Genomic DNA, 21,206 nt, shown 5'->3' with positions numbered 1-21,206 from the left:
GGTCAGCCTGTCAGTGCTCAGCGTCATATCCAGAGGTTGTACGAGTGCTGCCAGCATTGCTGCAGAGGTTACAGGGGTGGGGGGGTCAGCCTGTCAGTGCTCAGCGTCATATCCAGAGGCTGTATGAGTGCTGCCAGCATTGCTGCAGAGGTTACAGGGGTGGGGGGTCAGCCTGTCAGTGCTCAGCGTCATATCCAGAGGTTGTACAAGTGCTGCCAGCATTGCTGCAGAGGTTACAGGGGTGAGGGTCAGCCTGTCAGTGCTCAGCGTCATATCCAGAGGTTGTATGAGTGCTGCCAGCATTGCTGCAGAGGTTACAGGGGTGGGGGGTCAGCCTGTCAGTGCTCAGCGTCATATCCAGAGGTTGTACGAGTGCTGCCAGCATTGCTGCAGAGGTTACAGGGGTGGGGGGGGGGGGGGGGGTCAGCCTGTCAGTGCTCAGTGTCATATCCAGAGGCTGTAGGAGTGCTGCCAGCATTGCTGCAGAGGTTACAGGGGTGGGGGGGGGGGGGGTGTCAGTGCTCAGCGTCATATCCAGAGGTTGTATGAGTGCTGCCAGCATTGCTGCAGAGGTTACAGGGGTGGGGGTCAGCCTGTCAGTGCTCAGCATCATATCCAGAGGTTGTATGAGTGCTGCCAGCATTGCTGCAGAGGTTACAGGGGTGGGGGTCAGCCTGTCAGTGCTCAGCGTCATATCCAGAGGTTGTATGAGTGCTGCCAGCATTGCTGCAGAGGTTACAGGGGTGGGGGTCAGCCTGTCAGTGCTCAGCGTCATATCCAGAGGTTGTATGAGTGCTGCCAGCATTGCTGCAGAGGTTACAGGGGTGGGGGTCAGCCTGTCAGTGCTCAGCGTCATATCCAGAGGTTGTATGAGTGCTGCCAGCATTGCTGCAGAGGTTACAGAGGTGGGGGTCAGCCTGTCAGTGCTCAGCGTCATATCCAGAGGTTGTATGAGTGCTGTCAGCATTGCTGCAGAGGTTACAGGGGTGGGGGTCAGCCTGTCAGTGCTCAGTGTCATATCCAGAGGTTGTACGAGTGCTGCCAGCATTGCTGCAGAGGTTACAGGGGTGGGGGGGTCAGCCTGTCAGTGCTCAGCGTCATATCCAGAGGCTGTATGAGTGCTGCCAGCATTGCTGCAGAGGTTACAGGGGTGGGGGTCAGCCTGTCAGTGCTCAGCGTCATATCCAGAGGTTGTATGAGTGCTACCAGCATTGCTGCAGAGGTTACAGGGGTGGGGGGTCAGCCTGTCAGTGCTCAGCGTCATATCCAGAGGCTGTATGAGTGCTGCCAGCATTACTGCAGAGGTTACAGGTGTGGGGGTCAGCCTGTCAGTGCTCAGCGTCATATCCAGAGGTTGTATGAGTGCTGCCAGCATTGCTGCAGAGGTTACAGGGGTGGGGGGTCAGCCTGTCAGTGCTCAGCGTCATATCCAGAGGTTGTATGAGTGCTGCCAGCATTGCTGCAGAGGTTACAGGTGTGGGGGTCAGCCTGTCAGTGCTCAGCGTCATATCCAGAGGTTGTATGAGTGCTGCCAGCATTGCTGCAGAGGTTACAGGGGTGGGGGGTCAGCCTGTCAGTGCTCAGCGTCATATCCAGAGGTTGTATGAGTGCTGCCAGCATTGCTGCAGAGGTTACAGAGGTGGGGGTCAGCCTGTCAGTGCTCAGTGTCATATCCAGAGGTTGTATGAGTGCTGCCAGCATTGCTGCAGAGGGTACAGGGGTGGGGGTCAGCCTGTCAGTGCTCAGCGTCATATCCAGAGGTTGTATGAGTGCTGCCAGCATTGCTGCAGAGGTTACAGAGGTGGGGGTCAGCCTGTCAGTGCTCAGTGTCATATCCAGAGGTTGTATGAGTGCTGCCAGCATTGCTGCAGAGGTTACAGGGGTGGGGGGTCAGCCTGTCAGTGCTCAGCGTCATATCCAGAGTTGTATGAGTGCTGCCAGCATTGCTGCAGAGGGTACAGGGGTGGGGGTCAGCCTGTCAGTGCTCAGCGTCATATCCAGAGGTTGTATGAGTGCTGCCAGCATTGCTGCAGAGGTTACAGAGGTGGGGGTCAGCCTGTCAGTGCTCAGTGTCATATCCAGAGGTTGTATGAGTGCTGCCAGCATTGCTGCAGAGGTTACAGAGGTGGGGGTCAGCCTGTCAGTGCTCAGCGTCATATCCAGAGGTTGTATGAGTGCTGTCCAGCATTGCTGCAGAGGTTACAGGGGTGGGGGTCAGCCTGTCAGTGCTCAGCGTCATATCCAGAGGCTGTATGAGTGCTGCCAGCATTGCTGCAGAGGTTACAGGGGGGGGGGGTCAGCCTGTCAGTGCTCAGCGTCATATCCAGAGGTTGTATGAGTGCTGCCAGCATTGCTGCAGAGGTTACAGGGGGGGGGGGGGGTCAGCCTGTCAGTGCTCAGCGTCATATCCAGAGGTTGTATGAGTGCTGCCAGCATTACTGCAGAGGTTACAGGGGGTGGGGGGGGGGGGGGGGGGGGTCAGCCTGTCAGTGCTCAGCGTCATATCCAGAGGTTGTATGAGTGCTGCCAGCATTGCTGCAGAGGTTACAGGTGTGGGGGTCAGCCTGTCAGTGCTCAGCGTCATATCCAGAGGTTGTATGAGTGTTGCCAGCATTGCTGCAGAGGTTACAGGGGTGGGGGGTCAGCCTGTCAGTGCTCAACGTCATATCCAGAGGCTGTATGAGTGCTGCCAGCATTGCTGCAGAGGTTACAGGGGTGGGGGTCAGCCTGTCAGTGCTCAGCGTCATATCCAGAGGGTGTATGAGTGCTGCCAGCATTGCTGCAGAGGTTACAGGGGTGGGGGGTCAGCCTGTCAGTGCTCAGCGTCATATCCAGAGGTTGTATGAGTGCTGCCAGCATTGCTGCAGAGGTTACAGGGGTGGGGGTCAGCCTGTCAGTGCTCAGCGTCATATCCAGAGGTTGTATGAGTGCTGCCAGCATTGCTGCAGAGGTTACAGGGGTGGGGGTCAGCCTGTCAGTGCTCAGCGTCATATCCAGAGGCTGTATGAGTGCTGCCAGCATTGCTGCAGAGGTTACAGGGGTGGGGGTCAGCCTGTCAGTGCTCAGCGTCATATCCAGAGGTTGTATGAGTGCTGCCAGCATTGCTGCAGAGGTTACAGGTGTGGGGGTCAGCCTGTCAGTGGTAGGACCATACTCCGCACACTACATCACATTGGTCTGCATGGCTGTCGTCCCAGAAGGAGCCTCTTCTAAAGATGACGCACAAGAAAGCGGCTGAAGACGAGCAGAGTAAGGACACGGATTACTGGAACCACGTCCCGGGGTCTGATGAGACCAGGTGAGGAGCCCAAGGACCAGTGTGTCCTGCCTACAGTCCAGCATGATGGTGGGGGGCTGCAGGAGTGCTGCCGGCTGTGGGGGCTACAGGTCATTGAGGGAACCATGAATGCCGCCATGTCCTGTGATATAATGAAGCAGAGCATGATTCCCCCCCCCCCCCCCCCCCTTTCTGGGCGCAGGGCAGTATCCAACATGAGAACGACCCCAAACACCTCCAAGACGACCACTGCCTTGTAAAGAACCGGAGGGTGAAGGTGCTGGACCGGCCAAGCATGTCTCCAGACATAGACCCTATGGAGAATCTGTGGGGCCTCCTGAGACGGAAGGTGGAGGAGCGCAAGGTCTCTAACATCCACCAGATCCGTGATGTCATCATGGAGGAGGAAGAGGATCCCAGTGGAACCTGTGAAGATCTAGTGACCTCCATGTCCAAGAGAGTTAAGGCCGCGCTGGAACATGATGGCGGCCACACAGAATACTGACACTCTGGGCACAGTTTGGCCATTGTCCCTTAGGGGTGTCGCACTTCTGTTACCAGCGGTTCAGACCTTAATGGCGGTGTGTGGAGTTATTGGGAGGACACGCCCAATGTACACCGTTATACGAGCCGCCCACTGACTACGTTACATTGTATCACAGGGTCAGATCTCCAGGATTGTCCCAGGAAAAGACAGAAGAAAAGATTTACAGAAATGTCAGGGGTGCGCGCACTTTTGTGAGATACTGTAGATCAGACATGCTCAACCCCAGCACCCTAACTACAACTCCCAGCATTCCCGGACAGCCTACAGCAGGGCATGGTGGGAGTTGTAGTTTTACAACAGCTGGAGGGCTGCAGGTTGAGGCGCGGCGATGCTGCGAGCACCGGTGCCTTGTCAGACAGCTGACCGGCGGGGGTCCCGGGTGCCGGACCACCACTGATCAGATACTGGTGGCCGATCCCGAGGATAGGTCATCAGTAGTAAAACCCCTTTAATTACAGACCTTCTGAGCCGTCCACCTGCGACTCTCTCTGAAATCTCCATCCTTTTACCTCGGTATCGTTCCTACATTATTACACCGCCTCATGGTGAGCGGCACATCCAAGCGCGAGGACGCGCGATGAGCGGGCGTAAAAGTGAATGACACCGAAGCGCTGCCAGATCAGCTTATAGGGGAAGAGTCCGAAATCCTATTGTTTTACTGCTGCGGAAATGTTTTCCTTCTCCTCCAGGAAATCCTCTATGGGACCCGAATGTGGTCAGCGCTCTGCAGCCAGTGTGAAACTACAACCCCCAGCATACTCTGACAGACAAAGAAGCGACGCTGGAATCCGATGGCGGCAGCTCAGGAGAATGTGGCGGGTGGGAGGGGGACACTGGGTGGCTTTTGTTCACTTCGGTCTAAATGTCACTCGGCCGAGGCCTCCATACATATGGATCAGGAGCCGAAAGAGAAGAGGATAACTCCCAACGGGCACAAAACCTGAAGAAGGAAGTGATCCTGCCACAGGACAGAATTATCAGCGAGGCTACTTTCACACTCGCGTTTTGGGCGGATCCGTCATGGATCTGCTACAATAATACAACCGCATGCATCCTTCATGGACGGATCAGTTCGTATTATCTGTAACACGGCCAAGACGGATCCGTCCTGAACTGCACTGATAGTCAATGGGGACGGATCCGTTTTCTATTGTCCCAGAGAAAACGGATCCGTCCCCATTGACTTACATTGTGTTTGGCTGCAGGCAGCGTTTTGGTGTCGGCCTCCAGAGCAGAACGGAGACGGATCGGAGCCAAACTGACGCATTCTGAGCGGATCCTTCTACATTCAGAACGCATTAGAGCAAAACTGATCCGTTTTGGATGCTGAGCCCTGAACGGACCTCAGAAACGGAAACCAAAACGCCAGTGTGAGCGGAGCCTGACACTACTATAAAGAATTATGTAAAAAGTACATAATAAGTTCCACAACTTTCCAATATACTCTGGGCTTCAATGCCTCACCATTTTCACGATCTCTGCTAGCTGTCAGTGAATGAAAAGCCTGCAGAGTTCTAATATTTCTCACCGCAGAGCTGTTTCGTTACAATTATCTCCATTCTAGACAATAAACAGCCGGACTCCAGACAGATACATTGTAACAAACTATCAGCACAGATGCAAGTGTAAAACATTCCAGAAATTAACTGGTTAATGTAATCTGGCCTCCAGGGCAATGATAAATGCCAGACCGGAATATTACAGGACCGCCACAGAAAAAGGGTAAGAACCATTCAGTGGTGTCAAACTTGTGGCTCTCCGGCTGTTACAGCACTACAACTCCCAGCATGCCCGGGCAGAACAGCTGGACGGCCGCAGGTTAGACACCAGCAAGTGATCTTCTTTCTAGAGGCCTCAGCTCCTATTGTGGAAACCAGTGGCGGTTTAAATAACCTTCTGGATCAGGGATGGCCAACGTGCGGCCCTCCAGCTGCTGCAAGACTACAACTCCCAGCATGCCCACCCCTGTGCTGGACTGAAGGAAGCTGTCTTGGCTGCGAAAGATCTCCAATTCCCAGCTTCAACAAGCAGCCGAGATTCCCATGTCCTGGTGGCTGCAGTCAAACATCTGCGACCCGGGACGCACAGCACGCAGGAAACGGACAGGTCCCAGCGGACCTCCCCTCCCCCACCCAGCACGCTTACACGTCACCGCCGATCGTATACAGAGAGTCCCAGGCCGGCCGCTTTACCTCCCGAGGTAATACAAGGCAGCAGATTAGGGGCATCAGCACCAGAGGCCGTGAACAAACCGCATGGTCACATGACCTTCCCGCAGCTACGGGATGATCCGATTGGTAGCTGAAGACGGATGACTTATCCATTATGAGCCCGTATTTACCGCCAACTCGCCGGCGCCGTCCTAGTTTACGCTCAAAACGTCTCCAGTTTCTATTATGCCGCCAGGAGAAGCGGAAGCCGCCACGTGGTCACAGAACTTCTGCGTTTGGTCCACGTGCGCGGGATTGTGCCGCTGTCATTTAGCTGCTTTGGCGAGTCCCGTGTGGCCCCGGGGCCCGGAGGAGTTTGCCTGCCCCTCAGCTTTCTGCTACCTGTGCACCCGGAGGTCGCAGCCTGCGCTGCACAACCTACCAAAGAAAACTGATCGGAATCTCCACGACAACCGTGACATCACGACACCACAAACGCTGCGCACGTCACGCCCATCACGCACACCACCGTTAGGTTTACTCCACAAATTGCAGATCCGCAAAAGCGGATATCGGCTGTGTGCATTCGGCATTTTGCGGAAAGGAAGAGCCGACCCCTAATAGAAGAGTCCTGTCCTTGTCCGCAATACGGATAATGGGACTGTTCTATTTTTTGGAGGAACGGCCATGCGGACACGGAAACGGAACGCACACGGAGTAACTTCCTTTTATTTAACACGGAAAAACAATGCATTTGTGGGCGCGAGACCTAAGGCTACTTTCACACTTGCGGCAGCCGTTTCTGGGAGGCTGTTCCGGCGGAGGAAAAGGTACCGCAAGCACGCCGCGCCGCCGGAGGTCCGCTTCGGCCCCTTTCACTATGATGGGGCGGGCCGGAGGTCAGGCCGCCGCACGGCAAACAAGCCGATGGGCAGCCGGACAGAAAATGCAGCCTGCTGTAGTCTCTACATAGCAAGGCCTCATGCACACGACCGTTGTGTGTTTTGTGCTCCGTAAATTGTGGATCCGCCAAACACGGAAGGCGTCTGTGTGCATTCCGCAATTTGCGGAACGGCACGGACAGCCATTAATATAACTTCCTATTCTTGTCCGCAAAAAGGCCAAGAATAGGACATGTTGTATTTTTTTTGCGGGTCTACGGAACGGACATACTCGTTGTGCTGTACGGTAAGGTCAGGCCGCACTGCGCGGTAGTCGGCGGGTGCTCGGTCTTGCGGATGTAATCCCGGAGTCTGCACAACGAAGAAAAAAACGGCACTCCAATTCTCTTTGCTTACTCATGTGACGCGCGTTTCGACCCTCACAGGTGTAAGGAGCAGTATACTCCGTGTGCTGTCCGCATCTTTTGTCGCCACATTGAAGAGAATGGGTCCGCTTCCAAGCCGCAAAAACTGCGGACCAAAACAACGGTTGTGTGCATGAGGCTTTAAGGCTACATGCACACGAACGTGGTTTGTTTCCGTGTCCGTTCCGTTTTTTTTGCAGATAGGATGCGGACCCATTCATTTCAATGCATCCACAAAAAATGCGGACAGCACATGGTGTCAGTCCGCATCCGTATGTCAGTCCGCATCAGTATGTCCTATTCTTGTCCGTTTTAGGCATTGCAACAATGGATCCACAAAACACATACGGTCGCGTGCCCGGGGCCTAAAACGGTTGAAAAAAGGACATTAATCCATCAAGTTCAACCCGGGGAAGGGGGGGGCGAATCCCAGGAGGACGCGAGACTCCGATTTCTACACATTTTCATTAATGTTGTTTACTTTTAAGAAGCGTTATCGCGGCATGTTCCCCATTATAGTGAATGAGGCCGGAGCGGACCTCTGGCGGCACGGTTGGCTGGAGGCATCACGGATCCAGCAGGTTGCTCCTCCGCCGAAGAGACCTTAGAGAGCAGCGATAATCAGCGACTCCAGCTCAGCAACATCGTCTACTGGAGTCTGAGGTAGTCTGAAATCCGGCTCCGCCTGCTCCCTCCACCATGATTTACACTGCAGCACTACAAACTGTATGAACATAAGAAATCAGTGCATAAAAGGGCAGCTTAACGTGAGTGAGAAACTGAGAGACTATTACACGTACCATCCGTCCGGGGAGAGCGCTGCGACAGGGACACTACACCGCCACATCCTCCACCAATGTGGTGCTACACGGAGGAATATTTAAAGGGACAGCGCATGCTATACTCAGAAGAGTGGCGTGTAATGCGACTCGATGAACAGATACCCCCGACGCCTGGATATTCGCTGCTGGCGCCTCACTTTTCGGGACATTTGATACTGGATTCTATGGAAGCTGTTATTTCCGGCCTCGCACATAATGATTCAGCCGCTAGTGTCCCGACTGCATCTGTGTGCAGGAAAGCTGGATGACCAGCAATCTCCCCCAGCGATACAGAAGGGAGGGATGTGGCAGTCACACAGGTCAACACCCAGCTTTCCCAGAGTCAGATACAACTAAGAAATAGCCAAAAAGGCAGAATCCCATCCACCGGACGCCTGGGGGGCTCACCACGGATCGGGATATGCCGATATTGGGGGGGGGGGACCTTGTTCTCGAGGATTTCTACCCCGACCAACATGGCGGCACAGCACCTGCACGGTGGAAACTCTCAATTTCAGTGAACCCCTTATAGGAGACGTTCCCACGAAGCGCAGGGCGCTGCAGACACTTGGGCACAGGACCAGGACCCAGCCTCTGCCAGGGGCACAGATCATTAAGGCGAATCTGACTGATGAGGAAGGAGACGTATGAAAGCAATACAACTAGGGGGTGACGCTGCCACCCCAGCGGGCAACAGAATAAAAGGGGCAAAGCACAACCCAAAGTGGTGCCCACCAGAGCCACCACCGGGCTGCAACACGGGCACAATGCAAGCTCAGGGGTACAGATGAAGCCCCTACTAAACCAGGCTGGGTGGGAGCGCTCGCCTAGCCCCCGGCCGATGGGAGGCAGCGCTCGCCTAGCCCCCGGACGATGGGAGGCAGCGCTCGCCTAGCCCCCGGACGATGGGAGGCAGCGCTCGCCTAGCCCCGGACGATGGGAGGCAGCGCTCGCCTAGCCCCCGGACGATGGGAGGCAGCGCTCGCCTAGCCCCCGGACGATGGGAGGCAGCGCTCGCCTAGCCCCCGGACGATGGGAGGCAGCGCTCGCCTAGCCCCCGGACGATGGGAGGCAGCGCTCGCCTAGCCCCCGGACGATGGAGGCAGCGCCGGACGATGGGAGGCAGCGCCCGGACGATGGGAGGCAGCGCCGGACGATGGAGGCAGCGCCCGGACGATGGGAGCAGCGCCCGGACGATGGGTGGCAGCGCCCGGACGATGGGTGGCAGCGCCCGGACGATGGGTGGCAGCGCCCGGACGATGGGTGGCAGCGCCGGACGATGGGTGCAGCGCCGGACGATGGGTGGCAGCGCCGGACGATGGGTGGCAGCGCCCGGACGATGGGAGGCAGCGCCCGGACGATGGGTGGCAGCGCCCGGACGATGGGAGGCAGCGCCCGGACGATGGGAGGCAGCGCCCGGACGATGGGTGGCAGCGCCCGGACGATGGGAGGCAGCGCCCGGCCGATGGGTGGGCGCTCTGTAACCCTTTACTGCCCCCTAGAATGAGTCCATGGAGCGTCCCTGCCATCTGACAGCCCCCCAGCCCTGCACTGGGAGAGGACATCCCCCTGCGTCACTCAGGATGTGACATGAGGGGAGGGAGACATTCCCAACACACAAAACACTGGGGTAGTGGCTGAACGGGGGTCGCAACAGAGCAACCCCCCCATCATAAGTACATAGTATGTGCCAACCGCCGCAAGATGCAAGGGGGAGGCGATCCCATGAACATCCGAAGAGGGGACCCAGACGACAGCAGCATCATCCCCATCACCTCAGAGGCAGCTGTCACAGCCCGCACCTACCTGTCTTCTCATGGTCGTATCCCACCACTATGAAGTAGTCCGCCAGCCTCGCCATGGCTGCCCGCAATCCTCCCTTCCCACGGAAAATCTCAGCATCTTGGCCGCAGCAGCACGGCCATGTTTGAGGGGCACAGTACCCTACTGTTCAATGCGCAAGCGTGCACAACTAGAGTCTACTGAGCATGCGCACGGGGGAGTGCGGCTGAGGGGCGGGGCCTGCGGGATCCTAACGCTTCATATAACCGAGCACCTCCAGCAGAGGAGGGCGCACTTCCCGGGGGTCCCTGTGTCTACATCAGATCACCTCCAGCAGAGGGGGGCGCACTTCCCGGGGGTCCCTGTGTCTACATCAGATCACCTCCAGCAGAGGAGGGCGCACTTCCCGGGGGTCCCTGTGTCTACATCAGATCACCTCCAGCAGAGGAGGGCGCACTTCCCGGGGGTCCCTGTGTCTACATCAGATCACCTCCAGCAGAGGGGGGCGCACTTCCCGGGGGTCCCTGTGTCTACATCAGATCACCTCCAGCAGAGGAGGGTGCACTTCCCGGGGGTCCCTGTGTCTACATCAGATCACCTCCAGCAGAGGAGGGCGCACTTCCCGGGGGTCCCTGTGTCCACATCAGATCACCTCCAGCAGAGGAGGGCGCACTTCCCGGGGGTCCCCGTGTCTACATCAGATCACCTCCAGCAGAGGAGGGCGCACTTCCCCGGGGGTCCCTGTGTCTACATCAGATCACCTCCAGCAGAGGGGGGCGCACTTCCCGGGGGTCCCTCTGTCTACATCAGATCACCTCCAGCAGAGGAGGGCGCACTTCCCGGGGGTCCCTCTGTCTACATCAGATCACCTCCAGCAGAGGGGGGCGCACTTCCCGGGGGTCCCTGTGTCCACATCAGATCACCTCCTGCAGAGGAGGGCGCACTTCCCGGGGGTCCCTCTGTCTACATCAGATCACCTCCAGCAGAGGAGGGCGCACTTCCCGGGGGTCCCTGTGTCTACATCAGATCACCTCCAGCAGAGGAGGGCGCACTTCCCGGGGGTCCCTGTGTCTACATCAGATCACCTCCAGCAGAGGGGGGCGCACTTCCCGGGGGTCCCTGTGTCTACATCAGATCACCTCCTGCAGAGGAGGGCGCACTTCCCGGGGGTCCCTGTGTCTACATCAGATCACCTCCAGCAGAGGAGGGCGCACTTCCCGGGGGTCCCTGTGTCACATCAGATCACCTCCAGCAGAGGAGGGCGCACTTCCCGGGGTCCCTGTGTCTACATCAGATCACCTCCAGCAGAGGAGGGCGCACTTCCCGGGGGTCCCTGTGTCTACATCAGATCACCTCCAGCAGAGGAGGGCGCACTTCCCGGGGGTCCCTGTGTCTACATCAGATCACCTCCAGCAGAGGAGGGCGCACTTCCCGGGGGTCCCTGTGTCTACATCAGATCACCTCCAGCAGAGGAGGGGCGCACTTCCCGGGGGTCCCCTGTGTCTACATCAGATCACCTCCAGCAGAGAGGGGCGCACTTCCCGGGGGTCCCTGTGTCTACATCAGATCACCTCCAGCAGAGGAGGGCGCACTTCCCGGGGGTCCCCGTGTCTACATCAGATCACCTCCAGCAGAGGAGGGCGCACTTCCCGGGGGTCCCTGTGTCTACATCAGATCACCTCCAGCAGAGGAGGGCGCACTTCCCGGGGGTCCCCGTGTCTACATCAGATCACCTCCAGCAGAGGAGGGCGCACTTCCCGGGGGTCCCTGTGTCTACATCAGATCACCTCCAGCAGAGGAGGGCGCACTTCCCGGGGGTCCCCGTGTCTACATCAGATCACCTCCAGCAGAGGAGGGCGCACTTCCCGGGGGTCCCCGTGTCTACATCAGATCACCTCCTGCAGAGGGGGGCGCACTTCCCGGGGGTCCCCGTGTCTACATCAGATCACCTCCAGCAGAGGAGGGCGCACTTCCCGGGGTCCCTGTGTCTACATCAGATCACCCCCAGCAGAGGGGGGCGCACTTCCCGGGGGTCCCTGTGTCTACATCAGATCACCTCCAGCAGAGGAGGGCGCACTTCCCGGGGGTCCCCGTGTCTACATCAGATCACCTCCAGCAGAGGAGGGCGCACTTCCCGGGGGTCCCTGTGTCTACATCAGATCACCTCCGGCAGAGGAGGGCGCACTTCCCGGGGGTCCCCGTGTCTACATCAGATCACCTCCTGCAGAGGAGGGCGCACTTCCCGGGGTCCCTGTGTCTACATCAGATCACCTCCAGCAGAGGAGGGCGCACTTCCCGGGGGTCCCTCTGTCTACATCAGATCACCTCCAGCAGAGGAGGGCGCACTTCCCGGGGGTCCCTGTGTCTACATCAGATCACCTCCAGCAGAGGAGGGCGCACTTCCCGGGGTCCCTGTGTCCACATCAGATCACCTCCAGCAGAGGCGGGCGCACTTCCCGGGGGTCCCTCTGTCTACATCAGATCACCTCCAGCAGAGGAGGGCGCACTTCCCGGGGGTCCCTGTGTCTACATCAGATCACCCCAGCAGAGGAGGGCGCACTTCCCGGGGGTCCCTGTGTCTACATCAGATCACCTCCTGCAGAGGAGGGCGCACTTCCCGGGGGTCCCTGTGTCTACATCAGATCACCTCCAGCAGAGGAGGGCGCACTTCCCGGGGGTCCCTCTGTCTACATCAGATCACCTCCAGCAGAGGAGGGCGCACTTCCCGGGGGTCCCTGTGTCTACATCAGATCACCTCCTGCAGAGGAGGGCGCACTTCCCGGGGGTCCCCGTGTCTACATCAGATCACCTCCAGCAGAGGAGGGCGCACTTCCCGGGGGTCCCTGTGTCTACATGAGATCACCTCCAGCAGAGGAGGGCGCACTTCCCGGGGGTCCCTCTGTCTACATCAGATCACCTCCAGCAGAGGAGGGCGCACTTCCCGGGGGTCCCTGTGTCTACATCAGATCACCTCCAGCAGAGGAGGGCGCACTTCCCGGGGGTCCCTGTGTCCACATCAGATCACCTCCAGCAGAGGCGGGCGCACTTCCCGGGGGTCCCTCTGTCTACATCAGATCACCTCCAGCAGAGGGGGGCGCACTTCCCGGGGGTCCCTGTGTCTACATCAGATCACCTCCAGCAGAGGAGGGCGCACTTCCCGGGGGTCCCTGTGTCTACATCAGATCACCTCCAGCAGAGGGGGGCGCACTTCCCGGGGGTCCCTGTGTCCACATCAGATCACCTCCTGCAGAGGAGGGCGCACTTCCCGGGGGTCCCTGTGTCTACATCAGATCACCTCCTGCAGAGGAGGGCGCACTTCCCGGGGGTCCCTGTGTCTACATCAGATCACCTCCAGCAGAGGAGGGCGCACTTCCCGGGGGTCCCTGTGTCTACATCAGATCACCTCCAGCAGAGGAGGGCGCACTTCCCGGGGGTCCCTGTGTCTACATCAGATCACCTCCAGCAGAGGAGGGCGCACTTCCTGGGGGTCCCTGTGTCTACATCAGATCACCTCCAGCAGAGGAGGGCGCACTTCCCGGGGGTCCCTGTGTCCACATCAGATCACCTCCAGCAGAGGAGGGCGCACTTCCCGGGGGTCCCTGTGTCTACATCAGATCACCTCCAGCAGAGGAGGGCGCACTTCCCGGGGGTCCCTGTGTCTACATCAGATCACCTCCAGCAGAGGAGGGCGCACTTCCCGGGGGTCCCTGTGTCTACATCAGATCACCTCCTGCAGAGGAGGGCGCACTTCCCGGGGGTCCCCGTGTCTACATCAGATCACCTCCAGCAGAGGAGGGCGCACTTCCCGGGGGTCCCTGTGTCCACATCAGATCACCTCCAGCAGAGGAGGGCGCACTTCCCGGGGGTCCCCTGTGTCTACATCAGATCACCTCCTGCAGAGGAGGGCGCACTTCCCGGGGGTCCCTGTGTCTACATCAGATCACCTCCAGCAGAGGAGGGCGCACTTCCCGGGGGTCCCCGTGTCTACATCAGATCACCTCCAGCAGAGGAGGGCGCACTTCCCGGGGGTCCCTGTGTCTACATCAGATCACCTCCCGCAGAGGAGGGCGCACTTCCCGGGGGTCCCTGTGTCTACATCAGATCACCTCCAGCAGAGGGGGGCGCACTTCCCGGGGGTCCCTGTGTCGACATCAGATCACCTCCTGCAGAGGAGGGCGCACTTCCCGGGGGTCCCCGTGTCTACATCAGATCACCTCCAGCAGAGGAGGGCGCAGTTCCCGGGGGTCCCTGTGTCTACATCAGATCACCTCCTGCAGAGGAGGGCGCACTTCCCGGGGGTCCCCGTGTCTACATCAGATCACCTCCAGCAGAGGAGGGCGCACTTCCCGGGGGTCCCTCTGTGGTCCTTAAACTGGGGAATGAATGCATAAGTGTGCACTAATACATCTACTAAATTGCTCCGTACTAGAGGGTCTGTCCGGCTTCTACCTGTAAATCAGACCAGAACTTCATTATTTGGTGCAAAATATTTCTAATCTAAAGATTTATCTGCGAATATTTAAATGGATATTAAAGCACAAGAGAAAAAAATTCTCCCAAAGGCTCCACATGCTGTAAAAAAAAATAAAGGGACGTAAACTCACCGATCCCGGTGCTGCACTTCTGATGGAGTCAGTGATTATGTTTTGGGCGGAGTTAGAGGCGTGGCCTAGTATGGAAAAAGTGTTGCCGTGTGCGCCGCACATATTGTCCCTCTTTGCAATTTTCAAAAGTTGGGAGGTATGTGAGGGCCATGGTGAAGCCTTCAGCAGATCAGGGGACTGTGAGGGCCATGGTGAAACCTTCAGCAGATCAGGGGACTGTGAGGGCTATGATGGTGAAGCCTTCAGCAGATCAGGGGACTGTGAGGGCTATGATGGTGAAGCCTTCAGCAGATCAGGGGACTGTGAGGGCCATGGTGAAGCCTTCAGCAGATCAGGGGACTGTGAGGGCCATGGTGAAGCCTTCAGCAGATCAGGGGACTGTGAGGGCCATGGTGAAGCCTTCAGCATATCAGGGGACTGTGAGGGCCATGGTGAAGCCTTCAGCAGATCAGGGGACTGTGAGGGCCATGGTGAAGCCTTCAGCAGATCAGGGGACTGTGAGGGCCATGGTGAAGCCTTCAGCAGATCAGGGGATTGTGAGGGCCATGGTGAAACCTTCAGCAGATCAGGGGACTATGAGGGCCATGGTGAAGCCTTCAGCAGATCGGGGGACTGTGAGGGCCATGGTGAAGCCTTCAGCAGATCAGGGGACTGTGAGGGCTATGATGGTGAAGCCTTCAGCAGATCAGGGGACTGTGAGGGCCATGGTGAAGCCTTCAGCAGATCAGGGGACTGTGAGGGCCATGGTGAAGCCTTCAGCAGATCAGCTGATCTGCTGAAGGCTTCACCATGGCCCTCACAGTCCCCTGATCTGCTGAAGGCTTCACCATGGCCCTCACAGTCCCCTGATTTGCTGAAGGCTTCACCATGGCCCTCACAGTCCCCTGATCTGCTGAAGGCTTCACCATGGCCCTCACAGTCCCCTGATTTGCTGAAGGCTTCACCATGGCCCTCACAGTCCCCTGATATGCTGAAGGCTTCACCATGGCCCTCACAGTCCCCTGATCTGCTGAAGGCTTCACCATGGCCCTCACAGTCCCCTGATATGCTGAAGGCTTCACCATGGCCCTCACAGTCCCCTGATCTGCTGAAGGCTTGGTGAAGCCTTCAGCATATCAGGGGACTGTGAGGGCCATGGTGAAGCCTTCAGCAAATCAGGGGACTGTGAGGGCCATGGTGAAGCCTTCAGCAGATCAGGGGACTGTGAGGGCCATGGTGAAGCTTTCAGCAAATCAGGGGACTGTGAGGGCCATGGTGAAGCCTTCAGCAGATCAGGGGACTGTGAGGGCCATGGTGAAGCCTTCAGCAGATCAGGGGACTGTGAGGGCCATGGTGAAGCCTTCAGCAGATCAGGGGATTGTGAGGGCCATGGTGAAACCTTCAGCAGATCAGGGGACTATGAGGGCCATGGTGAAGCCTTCAGCAGATCGGGGGACTGTGAGGGCCATGGTGAAGCCTTCAGCAGATCAGGGGACTGTGAGGGCTATGGTGAAACCTTCAGCAGATCAGGGGACTGTGAGGGCTATGGTGAAACCTTCAGCAGATCAGGGGACTGTGAGGGCCACGGTAAAACCTTCAGCAGATCAGGGGACTGTGAGGGTTATCGCAGGGGTCGTCGTTAGGTCAAAACATTCGGGGCTGGAGCCCCGAAAGTTTTGTCCAGTGCCCCGAATATTTATGCTGGTGGTGGGTTTAGGCGTTGATGTTCTCTCAGGCCTGGGAAGCGCTATACTCACCTTTTCCAACCTGGTCCTTGGCGCTCCACGTTGAAGGCTGCGCTGTGACCTCACACTGTGCGCACCCACACATCAGACTATACAAGAGGATTACCGAGTGGTAAAGAGCGGCAGCATCCAGAGCAGGAATGGTAAGTGTTTTATTTGTATTTATTTATTTTATTTGGGGGTTGATGAAGGCACTGGGGGCTGAAGAGGAACACTGAGGGGCTGATATGAGACACTGGGGGCTGGAGAGAGGCTGCTGGGGGGCTGAAGAGGGGCACTAGGGGCTGATATGAGACACTGGGGGCTGGAGAGAGGCTGCTGGGGGGCTGAAGAGGGGCACTAGGGGCTGATATGAGGCACTGGGGGCTGGAGAGAGGCTGCTGGGGGGCTGAAGAGGGGCACTAGGGGCTGATATGAGGCACTGGGGGTTGATATGAGGGACACTGGGGGCTGGAGAGAGAGGCTGATGGGGGGCTGATATGGGGCACTAGGGACTGATATGAGGGACACTAGAAGCTAATATGAGGCACTGGGGGCTTGTAATGACTGGCGTCACGCAAAGGGAGGGAAAAGGGAAGGCCCTGCCCAAGGGAGAGGTGGTGACCCCTGACTCACCTTGCAGCTGGCACCTGACTGCCCTGACGTCCCTAGACGGGTTCCTCACCCGTGCGGCGATCACGTGCCTAAACCCTGGCTTTCCCTAAAATGAGCCCTAGATAGTGAACGGGGCGGTGGGATCACTAGTCCGCACCACAATGCAATACAGACAAACATATAATCCCAGGTGGGCGACCACAGCAGACCCCAAAGTTCCAACAGGGATCCGGAGGGAAACGTTCTGGACCAACAACCAGGGAACGCAGCAACACAGCTCCAGTGGGCCAGTATAGAAGTCCAGGCAGGAAGCTCTATCTCTGGCAACCAGAGAAGTGGGAGAGGGGAATATAAGGAGGTTGGGAGTGCTGGACAAGGAACAGCTGAGGAGAAGGAGCTACGGATCCCTGAGTGAGCCAAAAGGGTTTGTAAAGCAAACCCAGAAAGCTACCATAAGGAAACAGCCCTATCTTACATAGAGCGTGCAGCCAACCGCTGCGACTTCCTGACCCCGGGTATAACGGAGTCAGGCATGGGTCTTGACACCCTCGTGACAGGGCTGGAGAGAGGCTGATGGGGGGCTGATATGGGGCACTGGGGGCTGGAGAGAGGCTGCTGGGGGCTGATATGAGGGACACAGGTGGGCTGAAGAGGGGCACTGGGGGGCTAATATGAGGGACACTGGGGGCTAATATGAGGCACTGGGGGCTGGAGAGAGGCTGATATGGGGCACTGGGGGCTGGAGAGAGGCACTGGGGGGCTGAAGAGAGACACTGGGGGCTGATATGAGGGACACAGGGGGGCTGAAGAGGGGCACTGGGGGCTGATATGAGGCAAGGGGGCTGATATAAGGTATTGGGGGCTGAAGAGAGGCACTGGGGGGCTGAAAAGAGCCACTGGGGGCTGGGGCATTGCTAGGGTCTGAAAACATCCAGGGCACGAGCCCACATGAAGCCACACCCCCACCCCATGAAGCCACGCCCTCATCGACATCGGGGGCCTTCACAGTAGTTATTAACCCCTTTCAGCAGGCACCGCTTCAGTGAAGGGCCTAGCTGTCTGGGCAGCCCCACAGATCATCTTAACCTATGGTCAGCCTAATTTAAAATTAAAGGGGTTATCCCATCTTAGACAATGGGGGCATATCGCAAGGATATGCCCCCATTGTCTGATAGGTGCGGGTCCCACCGCTGGGACCCGTACCTATAAGGAGAACGGAGCAGAGAAAGTGGAGGAGGGCGCACTGCGCATGCGCAGCCGCCCTCCGTTCATTTCTATGGAGCCGCCGAAAATAGCCGAGCGCTGGCTCGGCTATTTCCGTCGGCCCCATAGAAATGAATGGGAGCGTTGGCCGCACATGTGCAGTGCGCTCCCATTGACTTCAATGGGAGAGGCGGGGAGCTGCGCCTGGTGGTGGTCGGACCCTGGGAAACCCGGGGTCCTCCAGCCACAACTCTCCCCGGCTCCGTTCTAGTTGTAGGTGCGGGTCCCAGAGGTGGGACCCGCACCTATCAGACAATGGGGGCATATCCTTGCGATATGCCCCCATTGTCTAAGATGGGATAACCCCTTTAAGCAAACCCCCCAACTATAAATGAATCACAGAAGTAGGAACCCATCAACCCCCCTTGTACTTGTTCTGCTACTTGGAGGTTGCGTGGGCATGAGTTCAGAACTTCGGACTGAAGTAGCTTAAGTTCTGAATTCATGCCCGTGCAACCTCCAAGTAGAGGAACAAGCACAAGGGGGTTGGGGGATGATCTGTGGGATTGCCCAGACGGCTAGGAATAGCCTAATAAATAGATAAATCCCACCAGCATAGGCGTGCGCAGCCTATTGCATTAGGGTGTGCACCCTAAAGCACACACACACACCGCACACAAATGTATGTATATATTATATACACATACACACACACACATATATATATACACAAATACACTCTGCATACATACATACATTTATCTATGTAATGAAGGGAGAAGAAATAATTTTTAAACTTACCCACATTTTTCGCACTATAAGACGCACCTAGGTTTTAGAGGGGGACAATAAGAAAAAAATATTTTTCATTGCACCCGAGGTCAGACCACCAATCAGACCACCAATGTTAATAAAACCTCAGCTGACAGCCCCAATAAGACCCCCAATGTTAATAAGACCCCAATCAGACCTAAGATAAGAGCCCCAGTGCCTCATATCAACCCCCCACTGTGCCTCATAACAGCCCCCAGTGCCCCTCTTCAGGCCCACCATCATGGTAAAACCTTCAGCAGATCAGGAGACTGTAAAGACCTTGGTAAAACCTTCAGATGATCAGGGGACTGTGAGGACCATGGTAAAACCTTCAGCAGATCAGGAAACTGTGAGGACCATGGTAAAACATTCAGCAGATCAGAGGACTGTGGGGACCATGGTGAAACCTTCAGCAGATCAGGGGACTGTAAGGACCTTGGTAAAACTTTCAGCAGATCAGGAGACTGTGAGGACCATGGTGACTCCTTCAGTAGATCAGGGGACTGTGAGGACCATGGTGACTCCTTCAGTAGATCAGGGGACTGTGAGGGCCAAGATGGAACTTTCAGAAGATCAAGGGACTGTGAGGACTGTGGTTAAACCTCAAGCAGATCAGGGGACTGTGAGGACCATGGTAAAACCTTCAGCAGATAAGGGGACTGTGAGGACCATGGTAGAACCTTCACCAGATCAGGGGACTGTGAGGGCAATGGTAGAACCTTCAGCAGATCAGTGTACTGTGAGGATCATGGTAAAACCTTCAGCAGATCAGGGGACTGTGAGGGCCAGGGTAAAACCTTCAGCAGATCAGGGGACTTTGAGGACCTTGGTAAAACCTTCAGCAGATCAGGGGACTGTGAGGGCTATTGTAAAACCTTCAGCAGATCAGGGGAATATGAAAGCCATGGTAAAACCTTCAAAATATGAGAGGACTGTGAGGACCATGGTAAAACCTTCAGCAGATCAGGGGACTGTGACGGCCATGGCAAAACCTTCAGCAGATCAGGGTACTGTGAGGGCCATGGTAAAACCTTCCGCAGATTAGGGGACTGTGAGGACCATGGTGAAACCTTTAGCAGATCAGGAGACTGTAAGGACCTTGGTAAAACCTTCAGCAGATCAGGAGACTGTAAGGACCTTGGAAAAACCTTCAGCAGATCAGGGGAATGTGAGGACTATGGTAAAACCTTCAGCAGATCAGGAACTGTGAGGACTATGGTAAATACTTCAGCAGATCAGGGGAATGTGAAAGCCATGGTGAAACCTTCAGAAGATGAGGGGACTGTAAGGACCATGGTAAAACCTTCAGCAGATCAGGAGACTGTAAGGCCCTTGGTAAAACCTTCAGCAGATCAGTGGACTGTGAGGGCCATGGTAAAACCTTTAGCAGATCAGGGGACTGTGAGAGCCATTGTGAAACCTTCAGCAGATCAGGAGACTGTAAGGACCTTGGTAAAACCTTCAGCAGATCAGGGGAATGTGAGGACTATGGTAAAACCTTCAGCAGATCAGGAGAATGTGAGGACTATGGTAAATCCTTCAGCAGATGAGGGGAATGTGAAAGCCATGGTGAAACCTTCAGAAGATGAGGCAACTGTGAGGGCCATAGTAAAACCTTCAGCAGATCAGGGGACTGTGAGGGCCATGGTAAAACCTTCAGAAGATGAGGGGACTTTGAGGACCATGGTAAAAACTTCAGTAGATCAGGAGACTGTGAGGACCAAGATAAAACATTCAGAAGATGTGGGGACTGTAAGGACCATGGTAAAACCTTCAGCAGATGTCACAAATGGTAGGGATAAGTGACGCCCTAAGCTTCACCAACACCACTATCCCTAACTACTTGCACAGTCCGTCCTAACGGATGGTGAACAACTGGGCGGCGGTCCCTAGCTTAAGTACGTGCAGGGGCTTATAGGGAGGAACAAAAGTAGAGAAAACAACAAAGCTAGGACAGAACACACAGAAGCGAACACTAAGCAGAACACAATACCAAGGTCAGAACCAGGGGATCACGTCAGTACCAGGGGAAACACCAAAATCAACGTTAAATACACGCCGAGGTCAGGAGACAGAAGGTCACGCAGTACAAAGGGGTAACACAGGATCAAGAGTCAAACTCAAGCCGAGGTCGAGTCCAGAAAGTCACACATGCAGGCAAACACTAGTGAGGTTGAAAGACCAATCACAGGCAACCTATGACCAGCAGGCTGCATGTTTAAATAGCAGGAACAAGTGAGTCACGTGACGTGGCCAGCGTCTCGTGACCCAAGTCCAGCCCAAACCATTTAAAGGGACACTGACCGGCCCAATAACCATAATTAGCTGCACATATGCATGCACAGGTCTTCTAATGTGCATTAGAAACATATAAGTACCCCCCGT

The 21,206-nt window shown here is 56.5% G+C and overlaps 1 protein-coding gene across 3 annotated transcripts in view; it reads right to left on the bottom strand.

The window, feature by feature from the left end:
• Positions 1 to 10,060, bottom strand: part of SBF2 (SET binding factor 2) — a 199,356-nt gene extending 189,296 nt beyond the window's left edge. For 2 of the 3 annotated variants that reach the window (XM_044269533.1, XM_044269534.1), the window contains exon 1: positions 9,908 to 10,060. In XM_044269533.1, coding sequence (XP_044125468.1) covers positions 9,908 to 9,962 — 55 coding nt within the window. In that variant the 5' untranslated portion in view covers positions 9,963 to 10,060. The remainder of the gene's footprint in view (positions 1 to 9,907) is intronic. The other variant, XM_044269536.1, reaches the window with a different exon arrangement.
• Positions 10,061 to 21,206: the final 11,146 nt, after the last annotated feature.

Source organism: Bufo gargarizans, chromosome 10 (assembly GCF_014858855.1).
Source record: "Bufo gargarizans isolate SCDJY-AF-19 chromosome 10, ASM1485885v1, whole genome shotgun sequence".
Classification (NCBI taxonomy): Eukaryota; Metazoa; Chordata; class Amphibia; order Anura; family Bufonidae; genus Bufo; species Bufo gargarizans.
The sequence above is the reverse complement of the archived record's forward strand: the minus strand, read 5'-3'. Positions and strand labels throughout refer to the sequence as shown.